The 18,644-nt window shown below is 37.4% G+C and overlaps 1 protein-coding gene across 1 annotated transcript in view; it reads left to right on the top strand.

Moving 5' to 3' along the window:
* PARP8 (poly(ADP-ribose) polymerase family member 8) overlaps positions 1 to 18,644 on the top strand; it is a 120,951-nt gene that overhangs the window by 41,770 nt on the left and 60,537 nt on the right. The window contains exons 3-5 of the mRNA XM_035310318.1: positions 10,659 to 10,696; positions 15,833 to 15,922; positions 17,343 to 17,413. Of these exons, the coding sequence (XP_035166209.1) occupies positions 10,659 to 10,696; positions 15,833 to 15,922; positions 17,343 to 17,413 (199 nt within the window). The remainder of the gene's footprint in view (positions 1 to 10,658; positions 10,697 to 15,832; positions 15,923 to 17,342; positions 17,414 to 18,644) is intronic.

The raw sequence follows: 18,644 nt of genomic DNA on the forward strand, positions 1-18,644 counted from the left end.
TTTAATGGTGTGTATAATTTCTGGGTTTTGGCTGAGTTATACCTTTTCATGTAATTTCACCTGAATATGGCTTGTCATTTTCCCTTGGGCTCCCGTATAAATATCATACCCATCATCATATGTACCCTCTGGAAATCATGCTGCAGTGGCCATCATATTTCCTACCACAGTTGCTCATTGGTTTGCCACACTGTATACCTAGCTATCTGAACCAATTCATATATTTTTCCTCTCTGGCCTGTTCAGCCAGTTTGGCAATTGTTCCTTGATAATTCCTGAAGTCACTCGGGTTTACTGGCATCTTTCTAATGCTCAGGACACCCTGCACTGAATGTTGTGTTTGAAGTATTATTTCACCTGTGCCCTGTGTGTGTGCATCCCTGTGTGTCTCTAATTCATAAATACAGTATTTCAGCTATGCCAAGAGGAATTGGGGATTTTATTACTATTGTTATATATTTTTGTGGGGAAACAAGGAATATTTTTGATTCTGTCAGGTATCTCAAAGAACTGAGGAGCATGAACATAGTTCAATATGTTACTACTTCATTGTGCAGCAGTGGCTGTCACACACCTCATTAGATAAACAAGCAAAATGCTAACTGATTAGTGAATGTGTAGAGTGGTGTAAGAAGGCTGCCTAGAACTTTCTTAGATAAAGACTGCATGTAGGGGGAAGGAGCCACACACTTGTTAGGGACACGATGCTGTTAAGTGGTGAGTGTCTCCAAGGTTTTCCGTAGGCTTCATTTAAGTATTATTGGTGAGATGCTGGAATTGTCTCTTAAATGATTGGATCAAAAATACTCTGACAAGACACTCTTGTCTGTCCTTGGGACATGGGTACACTGTAACTACTCCATCTGCAACTTGCCTTGTGTGTCTGCCTTGGAACTGTAGTTTTTTTCTTTTTGTGTCTTTTTTTTTTTTTTTTTTTTTTTTTCATTTTGGAAGATCTCAACACAGAGGACTTGCAGAGGGGCTGGAAAAGTTTTCTGTTCAGTTGATGTGAATTGAAAACAGAGTTACTAGAATTATAGGCAAAAGAGAACATCTCAGAATAGCTTCCCAATAGGAACAATGTAGATCAAAAACTCACAGCTTTGAGATAATTCTTAACTGGTTCCAAAAAGAACATATCATGTGGTTGCTTCTGGCAGAAATGCTCCAGAAGGAAAAGAAAGCAGCTGAAGAGAGGAAAACCTTTTTTTCCCCTGAACAAAATCCAACTAAAATATAGCAAATACATTGTGGGTGAAGATGGGCCCAACCCTGGAAATATGGTGCCCAAAGGCTGTGATCATTTATGCTGCTCTGGCTGCAGCTGAGTTGGGTTAAGAGATTGGTGTTCAGTTTGTTTGGTGATCTGTATGCTGGGGAAGAGTGAACTTGTCTGGAGATCTAATGGGGAAGATGGAGAGAGAATGCAAACCAGTGTGATCAGTGGACAGAAGGAAGAGCCTTCTGAAGAGGAGTTTGAAGTGATTCATGTCGAGCTGGACCTGGTCAGACAGGGTGACTGCAAGAAGACACTGGTTATGTAATTCTGAGTGAAGTAATCTGCTCTTGATATAGTATGGTTGTGAACAATCTGGCATTACACATTGCCGTATTTTAGTGTAACTTTCTATGTATAAAACAAGTGATAAACAGCACATGCTTTTTTTTTTTTTTTTTTTTTTTTTTTTTCCCCTCAAGTGTCCTTGATTTGCTTATTTTGTAAGTGCTATTTTTATTTTTAGGACTGCCCTCATGTTTGCTGGAGTGATGATTAATCCCATAGACTTCTGTGCATTTACTAGAAGTTGTAGTGTGTTTTTTTCATTGGAAGCTTTGCAGAAGGGAAATGGTTGAGCTGCAGTCTTCTGTGTCCCCTTTATTTGAATAACATGCTAAATCAAGCAGTGCTTTATGAATAATGTTCACCATTTGATTCAGATGTGCTTTGGTTGTGTGAAAGGACCAGTAGTACAATTATTCTTAGTGACAAATGCAAACATGCAATAGCTTTGACTCAGCACCTCTGTTCCTCCAGGTTATGTCAAGAAATGATAGCAGTGCCAGTTTTGATGTTGTAATGCTGCCCATATCTCTTTGGAGTAGTTTTCATTTGTCATCAAAAGAAATAGTAGATATGCCTGGGATTTCTCATGTCATCTCACATACACATTCTACACATCCAAAGGAAAAAAGATTACTTAGTCATTTGTTATTCTTTCTGTATACTTGCAGGTGCACCACAGGGAGATTTGATACATAGTGAAAGGAAGAAAGAGCGTGTGCACAAATTTCAGTTCTTTGCAAGCACCTGGTTCTATCCAGCAGCAAAAATTTCTGTGCCTGCTGCTGGGTCATCAATTACTGGATCACAGGAGATACAAACACTCATTGAACTAATGTGTTTCAGAAAGATATTTAAGGTGGCCTGTATATCTTGAAAACAAATTGCTGGGGTGCACACATGCACATTCAAAATATTTTAAACAATACTTTAAAAGCTATTTAGAAATCCACGAGCATGGATAAAGTGGCAGGTATGTAAATTCCATTTGTATAGCAAGCTGCAAATGTGTAAAACAAGCTATCACCAAAGCTTGCACCCTTTGGAATACATCTTGAAAATTTTTAGCAAAGTAATTAAGTACTTGCTTACAGAAATACCAGTTGATTGTCAGGGGCCAGAAGTCTTGTATTTTCTGTGCAACCTGTCTGTAATCTTCTTTGTCATGTATGAAAGATTCCCTTGGACTTTAGTGGGATTTAGTTCCAGTTCTCTCTCTCTTTTTTTTTTTTTTTTTTTTTTTTTAGTGTGAATATTCTTGCTACCCTTGACCAGCTATCACTTTTTCTGTAACTGTCCTATGTGCAGGAGAACTTAGGTCTACCTTCTTAAATTTTCATCTTGTTTGTGAAGACTTGATTGTCTGTTCTGGATGGTAAGAATGTTGTTTTGTAGTAATTGTTATTTTATTTAATGACATCAGTTTTTATGTCACTGTAAAAAAAATAAAAAAGAACAACACACAAGTCCTCGACTGTGTGAAAGAGCAGAAAGCCCATATATTTCTTTGTGTTTTAACAAGCCTTATGCAAACTTTTATTTTCAGAAATACGGAAGATAGCAGAACACATGACATGATTCTAACTTACATGATTCTTACAGATTGTTCATCTGTCAATGTGGAGATGGGTGTCACTTTGTGGTTAATGTTTTACGCAAAAGAAACTTTTTTCAGTTCTATTTATACTTTTGTCGGATTATTGGGACTGCATTGTAAAGATACCATGAATGAATATAATGCAGTACTTGCTAATCTTTACACTTGTATTTACTAATAGTATTTACTTCATTTATGAATGTAATTTACAATATATTAAAAGGGTAGATTATATTATTGTAAACATATGTTTACAAATGCATTTTAAGACTGTCATATTTTTTTACTAAAGATGTTATGAAGAGAATATTAGCAATAGTTGATTAAATAATTTACCCAACAAGCACATTTAGAATCTTGACGTTTCATTTCTGAGAATTGGCTTCAGTGGAGCCCTTCCTTAGATGATGTATGATGAGTGGGATGGATTCTTTCAAAAGGTCCTGTGTAGAAGAGAAATATTGTTTTTTTCCCACAGCATCACTGCATTCTTTTTGAAGAGTTTCACAGAAAGGTATTAAACTGTACGCTAGCACACTTGGTGTACAGACCAAATAATGAAGTATTTTGCTAATTCACTTGTTCACATATTGTCAAAAGCCCCTCACATTTATCATTCACTTGTGGTTGTGTCAGTTCAATGCTGAAAGAAGAATTTGCATTAAGTTTGTTTGGCCTAACTGTAGGTAATACAGTTTGCTTATTTTTTCAGTTGTTTTTATGGTTATTTTGTCTGTACAGTTTTCAGTGTAAAACAAAATGGTTCTGTCCTGTCTGATTTTGGAGGGTTTGTCTTTTGTCAGTGTCCATTAAGCAGAAGAAAGATTTCTGCCATAGAAAGTTGCTGCTTATGGCTGCTGGGTTTCTTCTTTATTTGCATGTATGTCATCTTCACAGAAATTGGAAGAAAGACTTGACATTGAAGCGTTTTACAGGCTGTTTAACTTTTAGTTTTGAATTTTAATTCTCTTCAGAAAAATTGCTGATTCAAATAAGAAATAAGCTACAAAAAAAAAATGTTTCTTCTTAAATATTCCAAATTCTCTGTGGAAGTAACCTGCTGAGTTTTTCAGCTGGCCAGTAACTTCATAGCTCCATCTCCTACCAGTTCTCAAAGGTCATACATTTCATGGACTCAGTTTGAGAGTTTTGTTTGGATGGGATCCCACGTCACGTCTTCTGAAAATCATTATATCCACCCTGTCCTTGTGATATGGTTTATTGCCAAGCTACTACGTTTCAAACTGGTTCTCAAACCTCAAACAAATTACTAGAAAGGAGTGTGTTACGTGTTTGTTGTAGAATTCATTTGGATTTTTTTTTCATTTGAGTGAAGAGACTGTAAAATATTAGGAAGCATCTAACTTCAGCGACAAATTATGGTCTTGTTGAAGTGGAAGAGAAGGCTAAGAAGGCTAAAGGGCATGAAAGTAATAGGAATACGCTGAAGGATTTGGGTGAATTTTTGAAGATTAGGGTACAAAGCAAAGGGGGGAGTGAAAATACTTTCTGTGCAATTAGTGGCATGAAATGATGTTCCGTTGCATTTTTTTTTTTTTTTTCAGATACTAAAGAAAAGTATATATGCTCTAACTAGAAACTGGTAAAATATTACAATTTCAGTTGCATCTGTTCAGCTGGACCTTATTCTTATTCCTTCTTACTGCCTCACCTAGAGCAGAAAGTGAAAATACCAGGTCTGTTTCATGCTCTGCTTTCAGAAATATTATACAGGCACTCAACCCAAAGTTTTCACCGGTGTAATTTTATTATTCTTGAAGGGGTTTCACTAACCTTTCTTTCAACTCACCAACTTGTTCCGAATTTGACCCTGGCACATAATCAATCCTACATTAGTATCTAATCTTATATATTTGTACATAGGTTACTTTTCTGAGTGTTAATATCGATTTGCATGTATAGAGCTTTGTACATCCTATTACCTTGTTGCATAACTTCATTGAGCTAGATTTCGGATTTTCGCTATTGCAAACAAAAGTAGTTTCTTTGGAATTTTGTAGCTCCAGGTGCATTAAGACGGAGAAAGTCTTATTTACTCTCTTGTTATGTTTTGTTATAGATCGGATTCAGACTATCATAAGGTGCCAAAAAATGTTGTTTCCTTTCTTCAGCAAGCTTGTAAGCTGCAATATTAGCACATGGAGCTCTGGCTCTAGGAGAAAGTGCTAAAACTGGAATAGAAACTATATCACAATTTCCACACTTAATAAGGCAGTAAGTCGGCAGCTGCCATGGGGCAGAGCTGGCTGAATTGTCAGACCCATTCCATGGGCATAAATCTTAGACTTGTGCCAGATGCTTCATGCTGCTCCTGCTGTGCAAAACAGCTGGAAATTCAGCTTAAAGGATTCTTTCCTAGAGAAAAACTACAGCTGGCATAGGGTTGAGATGAAGTGAGTTTGATGGGAAGATATGTCATGCACTCTGGCTACAGTGTCACTGTTGTGGATTCAGGATGCATGTCTGACCCTATGATTTTTTACAATGATAGGTAAAATTGCTCAAGGCGTGGAAAACAATCTTACAATTTTATTTAGAGAGATAGAGCTGTGCATAATGGCAGGTAGAAATTTGACAGGAAGATGATCTTTGGAAGAACATTGCTGTTTATAGTTTTTCTCTGTACTAAATCTGTGGAAACAAAACTGTTACATTTAAGGGATTAAACAGGTACTTTTCCTTTTTATGAACATTCTTTGTCTCAGTAAATTTTTCATTGCTTCCTTTAGCAGTTTTCATTTGTATTTTTATTTGTTTGTTTCTTCATTTTTCCTTAGGAGCTTACATTTTGGGGTAATGTTTTGCCTGGTTGTATATTCAGTTTGGGCCCTACTTTGACCCCATAATATATGGCTCATGAAAGACTCTTGTACGGGAGTGTGGTTTAGTATCTCCAAAAAATTGATTTGGTGGGCTATCTGAATGCCATTCAATCTTACCTCTCTTGGGTCTCAGAGTGCTGGGGCTGATGGTCATGGCTGCATACACTCTGTCTGCTCACTAATGTGCATTTCAGTCCTGACTTTGCAAATGGCTCTGTGAATCTACAAAGGCTAAAGGTCCTTTTTAACTAACTTTGAGAAAATGTGGTAATATCAAATGCGGGTGAATTTGCTTGTTCTGTAACAAAATGGGATAGATTCACCTGAAAAACAGCAAGTTTGTTGTGGCTCCCCATTTAGTTTATGAATTGGTTCTCAAATGCAGATAGACCTTTGCAGGATAATCTCTCTGAAGAAGAAACAGATATATTTAAAACACATTAGAAAATGCTTGCAGGAAATACTTTATGAATAGAGTTGTTACTAAGTAAGGCTAGAGCCCTCTGCATGTTAATATTATTTCAAGCAATAAGAATTTTACGTTAAGATCACATAAGCAGTGAAACATGACATTTCTCACTAATTTCTCTAAAGTTGCTTTACTGTTTGTTAAATAACAAAAAATTTACAAGGCCATTTATAGTCTGAAGGTTGTTCTGAGCTTAAAGGAAGAGAAATACATGTAGTGTAGGATGACTTCTGGAGTAGGTCAGAGCTAAATTAAACAGAAATAACATGATCATTGAGGCTTTGTTTACACCCAGAAGTTTAACTGTGTTCATGTAGCTAAAGCAATGTAACAGAACTAGCCAGGGTGATGGTTTGGCTGGTTAGAATGTGTTTATGGGAATGGGAATAAATTATAGTGCTATAAGCTGTATTTATAGCAATAGCTGCACCAGGGTTGTACAGAGGAGCTGCTATGCCAGAAGGAAAAATCACATCCCTCACTGGAATAATCATGTTGTACTTCTGTGTGGAGGCCAGGTCTAAATTAATTCCAGTTGCCTTTCTGAGTACTTAAACAAGAAGGCAGCTTCAGCACAGGCTTTCTTTGGCTCTGGAAGGATATAACACTGAGAGGTGGTGAACATCTGTGTCTTCACTGAGCCTGTGGTTTCTGAAGGTGCCTTAAGCCATCAGCGTCTTGTGTTTCTGTCTTGGCTCCAAATCTCATTAAAGTCAGTGGGAAAACATTTCAGTGCTGCAGGACTGGAACCTCTCAAGAGGTGAGCCTGGTGTAGCTGGGTTTCTGACAACTCAGGAGCACAAGTGGTAGGAAGCAGTTTATCCTGGGTGTAGAAAAGCGTGCTGAAGTGTGATCACACATGACAATCACAGAGGCGAGCTGGGACAGTTTTGCGCTATTCAGTAGTCCTACTTTGTTTTTTCATTATTTTTTTTTTTTGATTCTGCATCCCAAACATAGCTACAATACCAGCCCAAGCAAAGCGCCGCCTTTCTCTGGGGGCTCTGACAAGTCATTTATTCTCTCTGAAATGGAGTTTAAGTATGTGCAAGAGGAATGGCCTGTCTAAAAGGCTGCTCCCATGGGAGCTTTCTCTGGCATGATTTGTCTCAGCGTACAGTGTCCTGGGGACACTGAGGAGAGGGCAGCACGGAGATCCCAATGTGTCAATGTGTGCTGAAAAATATGAATTTAAATAGGAAGAAGACAATTTCTCACTTTTTTTTTTTTTTTTTTTTTTTTGGTAAGATTGGAGAGGATAAGAGTGTAAAGAATTTCAGGTTAGACACACCCAATATCAAAGTAATTCTGCTGAGTTGAGGACTCAGCTAAGTTTGGTAGATTCCTAAGCTGAGTCAGTAGTGTTTCTAGTAAAAACTAATGGTTTGTTATAATTGGATGTATATATCCCATTTTCAAGCATTTTACTGTTTAATCTCGGGTTCATATCTTGTTCACAATCTTTCCTCTGAAGTGGCAGCTTGGGCTTATCAGATTCCATTATTATTTCTAACCATATTACCATTTGATTTTTGTTTGGCAGCAGGTTTTCTGTTAATGTTTTTCTGATGGAGGTGACATCAGATTTTGCTGGTGAAATTTTACCCGTAGGGCGATTTCTTACTACTAGGTTTACAGAACTATGTTACTTCATATGATTTTTACCTTTTCTTTCCCCTCTTTGGTAATATTCATCACAGTACTGAGATGACGACTAGATTCAGTGGGCTCTGTATCAGACCTTGAACTTGCCCACAGTCATTGCAGGAGCTGGTTGGAGGTTATTTCTAACCTGCATCTTCATGAACCTTGCATTTTATTTCCATCTCATGAGATTTTTTTTCACACGTGTATTTTTTCACATTAGTTTCCATTTAATGTGACCACAGCTGTTGCTGTCACAGCTACCACATGACGAAGAAGGAAGAGAAACACACTTTGACAGGGTTTCTGCACATACGAGCAGAGAGTAACTTGAGGGAGGAGTAACCTGTGCAGGCTACCTGGTCCCCCAACCCAGCTTCAGAGTCAGATCCAGCTTCAAGGTTAGATTAGTTTGCAGACAGCCTTACCAAGTTGAGTTGTGAATATTGTCATGGATGGAAATTGTGTAACTTCTCCAGCCCCTGTTCCTGTCCTCAATGTGAAGAACTGCTTTTATGTACATACATATGTGGAATTTCATTTCTTTGCTGCAGCTTTTATACTGGCTTGAGGGAGGTTTTTAATTTGAACACGGAATATTTTCTAGGTTCTAGGAAGACTTTTATTTTCTTGGAATAAAAGTCCACACTTGAAGATAATACAATATGACAGTAGTCAAACCCATACACAGCAGTTCTGGTGGCAGCAAAGAGATACACAAGCTGCCAGTCTAAAAGAATGAGACTGATGTATGGCTTTGGGTAATAGAAGGAAGAAGTAATGGTTACAAACACAACATTTGGAGGATAGTTTTAGTAAGAACCGGCCCTTCATTAACTTACAGCTTTTTTGTTATTTATTTTATTATTATTTTTAATCACAGGACAAAATTCTTCACACATGGCTGCACTGAGATATAATATTCCTTTATTTTGGAATATTTCCCTACTTAAAATAGTGTCATTTTATGCCATGACAGATTAATTAGATTTAAGTACCACAGTCTTTAGGCAGAACGCTCCAAGATGATGAGACGCAGATGCTGCCTATCCAAAAATCTGGAAAAGAACTAAAAGAAAAATCACAAAATGTTGACATTACACAATGATGGGATTTAATCCTGGCATGACTGAAGCTATCAAGAATTGTGTGGCTAAATCTGTTGTCAGATATAATAAACACTCTTTCTGCTTCCATTCCATTTATGTGAACATGTGCAGCTGCTGAAGAAATGGGCATCTTTGCTTCTTAGTCAAACAATACATAAAATGTAATATGTTAGAAAAGATTATGTACAAAAACAGGTGACAGAGCTGTGCTGCAATAGATTGATTTAGGGAAGAAACTACTACTTTTTCATATTGATTCCCTCCTGCAGTCATTGAATTGTGGAAACAGAGCTCATTTAACTGAAGTCCTTGAGAGAGAAAGAAAATAGTGTACGTGCATTCATTTTATAGTCTACATGGGAGTTACATTCATGTAATTGAAAAAGATCCACTGAATCAATTTTCAACAACATATAATACACAACAGAATTTATTAAGAGGCCTGTGCCATCCTGTCTTTGCTTAACTCACTACAGACATGAACATACATCATGTATTATTTAAATGTGTATGTTGACACATACAATCTATAGGATTTAGAATTTGAAAGAACATGAATTATACAAAAGAAAGCTTTCAGCATGCTGCAGAGTTCATTTTTTTTTAGGGCTAAATGAAGATGTACGTTACCCTTAAATAGAATAAAAATAATGAAAATAAAAATAAAAGGGTACTTAGATGACTGAGCAGCCCACCATGTTCATTTTTCCTGCTCTCAGCAGTGAATTTAGTGAGCATCTTGATGGGTCTTAGGAAAAGCACATGTAGGCTGAGCTAGAGGATGAGGACAATATGTTTGTATATCTTTTTTTCTGATGAGGCAGGCTCTGGTAATCCATGTGTTGAAGGTGCTCTTTAGAGTGACTGTGTCTCTTTAAAACCTGATTTTAACTCACCTTGACTGAGAGGTATAGGTGTCAAATAAGATTGCCACAATGTTTATAAATACAGGGGTCTGAGGAGAGAAAGGAGCCTAAGCAATGCAGACCTGATACAGGCTGAAACCAACAAGAACATACAGCATGTTAAGAGCTTCATGCTGAGCTTTGAGTAAACCCCAGGAAGAAATGTAGAGAAAACTGGGCTTTTCTAGTTTTGATGTTCACAGAGCAACTTATTTATTTATTTATTTATTCTTTAGCAAAAGTACATTGTGAAATACTACTCTAAAGTAAATATAATGCAGTCTTGATATTCTTTTTAAGAAGGTTGAAATCAAGATATGCCAATTTAGCCAAGTAAGCTTTCAAAATGGGCATGACATTTTTTTTTCCTTGCTGTGCACTTCAAAAACCATCAGCTGTTACTTTCTGTCTCGGAAACCATCAGGGTCCTATAAATAAACATAAGATAATATAGGAACAGGAAAAAAAATCTTATGCCAGAAGTTATTATTAATTCTGTTGTTTCTTTTTTTTTCTTTTCTTCTTTGCAGTGTATCCTATTCAGTGCATGTCTCTGAGGACTACCCAGGTACTGTGCAACATTCTTGTCCATGACACATGTATATGTGTTACTGTAAATTACAACATTCCTATAAGAATATGTGAAACAGTGTTAATGTGTTCCAGGTGCATCCTTGTGCTAATCACTTTCCATTAGTCAGATAATTTTCACAGTCATTTTTTCCTTTCAGGTATAATTTATCAAATGGGTCAGGGTGAGAAAACCTAGTTCACAAGTTTACTGAGATGAGAGCTTGTGATGCTTTCCGTGTTAGGAGCCAACACAGTGATAGAGGAGGGAGAAAGTGCCTGTCTCCCTTTTGGCATGCTAGATAAAGTTTGATCTTTCAAGAGACTGAGCAGTCTGGTACAGGGCCAGCGGAGCACTTCAGTGTGTTAAACCTTAATGAGACTGACGACTCACGTTCTTAAAGTTAAACCTGTGGACTGTGCAGTGATACTTCTCAGGGTCTGCAGGAGTTGGGGTTTGTGTACAGGTGTCTCTTTGGTAACATAAGCTTGCAAAGCTGTTCCCAGCTGCTCACTTCTGCCTCCCTGCTATACCCTGGGCCGGGTTGGCAAAAGCATTTGTGTAACCACATGGCCAACCAGTACAGTTGTGAATTATCCATGTGAAAGGCAACCAGCCAAGAGCAAAAGCTAATATTCAGCTAACTTGTTTCTCTGATTTCCTTTACAAAGAGCCTGCACAGATACTTTTATGGCACAGAGCTTAGCAGAAACAGGAGAAGTAAACAGGACACTGTGTAAGCAGTGGTATATGGTAGTACTGCTGGATTGCACTACACTATGTATTTTGCATCGTAGGAATATTTAATAATGTAAATACTATGAATTATATGAAAGCCTCTCTCTTTATCTTTATCCATAACATCTCTGTAATATTTCCAAAAGATGTATTTCTTGCTTCTTTTAGAAACTCTAAAGAAGAGAGGTTTTACTCTTCACTAATAAACAGGAATAGACTGTCTGTTCAAAATACAAGTATTTGAAAAAGATTCAGAAAGAAATCAGTGCGATAGTGATGATAAATACAATTGATTCTGTTAAAGAATACCTACAACCTTTAAGAGAGAGATTGTTTTTTTCACCAGGAAAAACAGCTACTAACAACAATCTATTCAACAGGTAGTAAGTGTAGAAAGTGAGATTCATAAAACACAGTCATACCACTCATAAATTCATGGATTGGTTACTGGATTGGCCTGGCAATGAAAAGAGGAACAAATAGTTGAAAAAAAAAATTGTTAATGGTTTGTTCTATTAAGTGTCAGTAATGGATTTATTCATTTCAGCGATTAAACTATTACGAGCCCATAGAACTTATTCTCTGGGAACCCCTAAACTGAACCAGCACTGAACCAGCAGGTACTCTTGCAGCAAATGAGATTTCATCTCCTGGCAAGCTCTTCTGTCTGACAGGCCTCAAACCTCCCTTACAGATGTTCTTTGCAGCATGCCCTGATAGTCTACAGGCCTAAATGACTTTCACCCTGAAACCTAATGGGTATTCTCTGCCGTCATCCCCTATTTTTTAAAGCCAGATAAAAGTTGATATTTTTACACTGTTACACTGTAGCAGACTTGGTGACCAGGAGCAAACCAGTTGTTTACTGATTGAAATCTAACCCTTCAGGCCATTGGAAGCACTGTTTTTTTTTTTTTTTTGTTTTGTTTTTTGCTATCTCAAGCTTTCACAGTATGTACATCTGCTTTGTGAAGAAGAGATGTCTAGTGTGTTAGGAATGATAATGACTCTTTGCCATTTTACAATGTTGTGATTTGGTGAGCCAGTGTTTTTGTCTCCTGTATTTGTACTAAATCTTTTAAGTTAGCCATGATCAGCAGCAATGTTATGTCTTTTCTGGCATGTATTTTAAGGGATATTTTAGAGACACATCAGAGCGTGGTGGTGTCAAGCATAGGAAACTCTCTTCTGGTATCCTCCTCCTCAGCTGGAATATGCCTTTCAAGCATTGCTGCTTGTTACTGGAGTTTAGAGCAGTAGATGCCCATCAGATAAATTTCTCACTGGATAAGTCTTTACAGATCATGGTTTAAGTCAATTAGTGTGTAGCTGTATCAAAGTTATATCCTTTTGAGATTAAGGATGTGTAATACACAGTGGATCAAACTTCGAATACTAGCAGAAGACTGTCAGAACTGATCATCAGATAAATTGCTAGTGTATGTAATAAATATATGGAGAGATAAAAGTGCTGCTTTACAAATGTTCATTCAGCCAGAAGTGATACCACAAGTGAATTTTTGATACCGTAAAAAGACCTTTGGGTACTGTGTATATTCTAGCTCCCTGCATTGCTATTGTATATGCAGCATCACCATGTTGACACTGATAACAGTGTGTAGATATTGCTGAATTGCTTCATAAAGCATCAAAAGATTACAAACAGCTAAGCATTAAATCATACCTCTGGGAACCATAATATGACATGACAACTTTCAGTAATGGAATGTGTTTGAAAGTTTCATAATTACAAGTGAAAGCTAAAAATGTGCTCACAACAGTGCACTGAAGAAGCTAATCAGAGGAGTTTTGAGACAGTAATGTCTGAAAGTTATTTATACATTTCTGAAAATGTGAAAATATAACTAAAAATTTTAGAGGCAGGTAATAACAGTTCCAGCAAAATATCTTGGTAACCATTTTCTCACAACATTGACAAAAGTTGGGGAGAATAGCGCTCCTAAGGAGCAGTTACAGAATATAACATCAATGGGTAGACTAAAGTCCCTTTAATATGGATCATGACTCCTGTGAGAACCATTACAGCAGCAAGTATTTTACTAATGAATATATGTTTTGACTGATACTTGCTAGCTGCCATAAACTTTTACAATTACTGTGGTCTTTTATCCTGATGATTTGGGGGTTATGGACACATTAACAGAAACATCCCTCTCTTAGACTGTGGTAGACTGCAGCAGAGATGGGGACACCCAGCTTGGCAGTGAGTAGTTGGTTGCCTACCTGCAACAGGTTCAGGCAGACTCCACCTAACTGTGTTGGAAATGGGATCTTGAAGAAAGCAGACCAAAACCAGTATCTTCATTTCAAGTTTCATTACACTGACAGAAGGACAGGAAAGGAAAAACACACACACAGAAACAAAAATAAAAAAAGCAGTGGTTGCCAAGTAGAAAAAGAAAACAAAAGCTTGGCAGTGAAACATATTAGCCAGCTGCCACAAAAGAATGACAAGCAATGGGCATAAAATATAATTAAAATGAATAAAACCTTAATCGAGTCAGCCTTTTTTCCATATATTCTTGGTAATCATATATTCTGTACAGCACAGCTTGCTGTATTTCCTACTTTTTCATATAGCAATAAGTTCTAGCATGTGGATTTCCTTATCTGCACCCATATAATGAGAGCTGGGTAAATTTATTTAGATCTAACTGGTGCTCTCTACAGCAGTAAGCTACGTTCCCGGGCTTGGGAAAGGAGTGGGTATGTGTTGTATGCCCAGAGCCATCCAATGTGGTGATGCTGGCACTGAAATGGTGACGGCAAGGTGGAGCCTGCAAATAGAGGCAAGGCAGGGGGTCAGGGACAGGATGAGAAGCAGCTACCCTGGGTGCATAGCTTACAGTCTGACAAAAGTGGCAGGAGAAGCGAGTGCTGGCAGATGGCTGGAGGCAGCCCCTCTTATTCTCACTGTGCCATGGCTCTAAAACACATCCCTGTGCCAAGCATGTAGCCGAGCAGATGCAGACTGAGCAGATGGAGCAGGTTGTGGTGCCCACGGAGTGCAGCACTCAGGGGAAAGCAGGGTCAGCCTCCGGGAGCAGCTACCTGCTCACAGTATGTGTTTGCTGTGCTGCACATAGACTACCTGGGTTACCTCACGGGACAGTGCAGGAGTGGAAGTAGGCGAAGGTGCGGGGTAGTGCCAGACGTGGTAGCTCTGCGTGAAGGTGGCAGAAAGGCTGGTTCACAGGTGGCAGGATGGGAAAGCCCCACGCGCCTGTCTGCGCGTGGTGATGCTGCTGCCAGTCTGCAAAAGCAGTGTGGCACACCTGTGGGAACTGCTGACGCTGCTGCGAGGAGGGTGCAGCCTCCCTAGGGCTCAGTCTGGATGCAGACTTCCCAGAACCACTGCAGTACAGGTGGCAAATTGCTGGATTTACTGATCAATTAAAGTTTACATTATTTCTGGCATTCCACTGGAAGCACCGTGGTCAGAAGCTTTGAGACATGCATTGCAGCAGTGTGCTTAAAAGTGCGTGCGAGTTCATGCCCTGTGCTGATGCAGGACCAGAGTGCTCAGAATCATTACAGATCAAACCCTTTCAATTCTCATGCTTGCCCCTCTATCTCTGATTATCTTAATTGTCAGCCTTTCTGCTCTAGAGTGGAAAGTCCAATTTAGCCCAGATCATTAGAAAACAAAATTTTAGTACTTTCGTAGGCAGTTCAACAGTTCATGCAAAATTAGCTTCTGTGCATACTGCGTAAAAGCTTGCTGCTCCTTTTCTTGTTTATACTGGAGGTTTGGTTGGAAATAAAAAATCACAACCTATTCCCACATTTTATAAGAAAGTTTGAAGTGTACTTTCAGTATTCATACCCATACCCAAAGTTTTCAAAGGGAACAAAATATTTTCTTTTCCTGAATCAGGCACAAGAAATATTCTCCATTGATTAGAAGGTAACTCAAATATCCTTTTTGTGACTAACCAACATGAGGCATATATACTTTGCATAATATGCTGTTAACAGCCAGCTCACTGCATGTTAGACCAAGCCTGAGTGTTGGTATCAAGCATGACAGAAAATGTAGAGCAAGTCTTTGTTTTGGAAAAGGTTGCCACCAACCCCTATGGGTCTTGGAACAGTTCTGAGCAGTTCTTGGTACACTTCATGAAAGTGTGCCATGGTGTTGGAATGCAGGGGGGTTGGTTGTATAATATTTGGTTCTTAATCTTCCATCCTTTTGGTACTTTTCTTTCAACTGCAATCTCTCTAGAAAAAAGTACAGCAAGAATATGATAGTGTTGGGTTTCCCTCATCAGCTGGGAAGTGATTCATTATGGTAGAAGGGTAGGTTGTGCAACGAGGGAAGGGGCTGGCAGAGCACCACAGGACTTCAACATGCAAAGTGTTTTTCTTTCATAGATAACACGTATGTTTCCAGTTCTGATAACGATGAAGATGTGTTAGTAACAACAGAGCCAATTCCAGTAATTTTCCACCAAATTGCTACAGGTAATCTTATGTCCTGATTATTTTACCAAGTTCATGTTTTGTGAGGGAGTACAAGACACTTCCTGTACTTAAAGGGGGATGTGTTGATGTGCATACTTGTACAGTTCAATAGTTCTTCACAGGCTTACTGTAGTAAGTTGTCCTACATTTCAGAATAGAATAAATTAAAATACTTCTTTTGGAGATCAACACAATTGTGTAGGCAGAATGTATTTTATTTCTTTAATGTCCTGCAGTCTATGCTAAAGTAATTCTCCTCAAATACATTTAGAGGTGCTTAATACTTCCCAGTTAAAAGTTTTCATGCTCACTTGCTTAAACCTTTTTGAAATCTGTACCACTGGGGATGAAACAGTCTATAACGATCATTGCCTCTGGTGAGTTATTTCAGAAAATTTTATACAAAGTGGTTCAGCTATTTCACAAATGAGACTATGGGAAAAAATATTTTTTTCCAGTGATTTTGGGAACCTCTTCATTTGAAATTTCATCCATACTTTCAAAAAACAAAACAAAACAAAAAACAACAACAACAAAAACAAAACAAAACAAAACAAAAAAAAACACCACATTTAATACATAAAATGGCGTTTAGAGATCTAGGCACTTATATACAAGATATAACCAAGATCTCTGTGTACTCCACACAGGTTTTTTCAGACTTTATCAGCTAAATTCCTCGATGATTTCAGGCTATAGGAGAAACTGAGTAAAGCGGTCTTAAATCTAGCAGTTCTGCAGATAAGAGTGCTTGACGTTGTGGTATCTTTATTATTGTTACAGAGCTTTAAGGTATTTTTGTATGCATGTATAACACAGAATTACTTTGAATTCCACTGGAAAATCAATATGATTTTCAGTCTCTGATCTCACTTATGTAGTAAATCAAGAATAATTTTAATAAAGTTACTGGAGTGGCACCCTAACAAAAACTGGTCATTATAGCCTGAAATATAAGATTTTATTAAATTTTATTAATTTGAATAGATTAAATTTTATTTGCAAGTATGTACGTAATTTGAAAAGAAGTAAAGCCTACCATTTAAAGTAAGATCTAAACCTGTATTTTGTATATAAGGTTTAATTGATTTTTGTATATAAGGTTTAATTGATTTAATTATTGCTGAGGGCTTATGATCTTTCATTCTTTTCATTCTTTTTTACACAGACGTTTAAATTACTGATTGGGAAAACAAAATCTCCTAAATGGACCAGCTGAATTTCATTTCACTGTTAAAAACAATAGTATTCTGAAACGTAGTCTTTTGATAATTGTAGACTGTTGCATTGTAAACACTTTGGTGTCCTTCAAACCTGTAACCTATTTACTTAACTATTTCAACTAAGTATTTAAAGTCAGTATATACAAAAGTATTTCACATTTTTCACAGATGTTCTCTATTTTCCCTTTTATTTTAAGAATTAAGAAAAACTAGCGATGTCAACTATTGCTTATCCATAAAATCAAAATTACAGAGGGAGAATGGAGAGGTATGTATTTCTTGTATGTATATTTTAACAAAACATATTTTAAGAAACAACAGAAAATAATATATAACAGAATAGAACTCCTGTCAAATGCACCCTTACAACACATTTTGGAAGAAATGTCTTAGCTTACTTAGGCCACTGCTGAGGCCTACAGCAATCCCACTGGAGTCTCAGGACCTTCTCCTGATAATGTTCACTGTAAGTAATATCTGGAGTGCGAAGGCTCTTCAGTCATGCTTGTATTTGTGCTGTACCTCTGGCATGGGCCTCTACCTAGTCCCACTGAGATGATATTAGGAAAGAAATGGCACTAAAAGATGTTCAGGAGCTGACAATGTTAGGGCCTCAAAGAAAGTACCATATAGGCTCCCACCATGAGTGGTGCAAGAGATTGAGCATTGTATCAAAAATTCAAGTGCTTAACTTCAAGACTTTCTCTGACAAGGTTGATTTCTGGGTTTGGAATATTTGTTTTATGACTAATGCCTTTTAGGCTCTGATCTGTATTTTATTCTGAAAAAGGGGGCTAGGTATGATCAGATATGATAATGGGTATGGTTGTTTGTTTTCATTAGGTGAAACCTGATTTGATTTTAAAAACTGCACTTGGAAGTATTTTGATTCTACTGCCACATAATTTTATGCAATGCTCTGTAAACATTAAAAGTTCAAATGCAGTATTTACCCTTTTGATGCAGAATTTACCCTTTAGATTAAACCCTTGAGATATAGTTAGTTTCCATGGGACAGACTTTTGTGTTTTTCCTTTTTTTTTTTTTTTTAATTGAACAAGGTACTTAAGTATAAAAACACTGAAAAAGCTTTTAAAGAAGTTTCTAACACTTGGCTAGACAGTTAGAAGTTTTAATTAGGATAGGATGGGTTTTACACTATTCTCATGTGAGAGTTTCATTTCTCTTTAGTTGGCATTGATTTTTTTTACTTGGGTTCTGTTTTAACACAAACTTCCCCTTTAGCTAGGGTTATTATTAAACAAAGATGATTAAAGTTACTTTATTTCTTTTTAGTAAAGTAGAAGCAAATATTATTTTTATACCCCATCTCAAAAAATGGCTGTGAAATTGGCTGAAATACAATTTTTGCTCTATGTGTACATATAGTAACTACAGAAGTAATTTAGAGGTAAAGGTAAGGAGGTGGGATTATATTGTCTGACTATAGAAATTGGTGATGACACTTATAAATGTAGGGCATTTGACACATAAATGTA

The sequence above is a fragment of the Oxyura jamaicensis genome, chromosome Z (genome assembly GCF_011077185.1).
Source record: "Oxyura jamaicensis isolate SHBP4307 breed ruddy duck chromosome Z, BPBGC_Ojam_1.0, whole genome shotgun sequence".
NCBI classification, from domain to species: Eukaryota; Metazoa; Chordata; class Aves; order Anseriformes; family Anatidae; genus Oxyura; species Oxyura jamaicensis.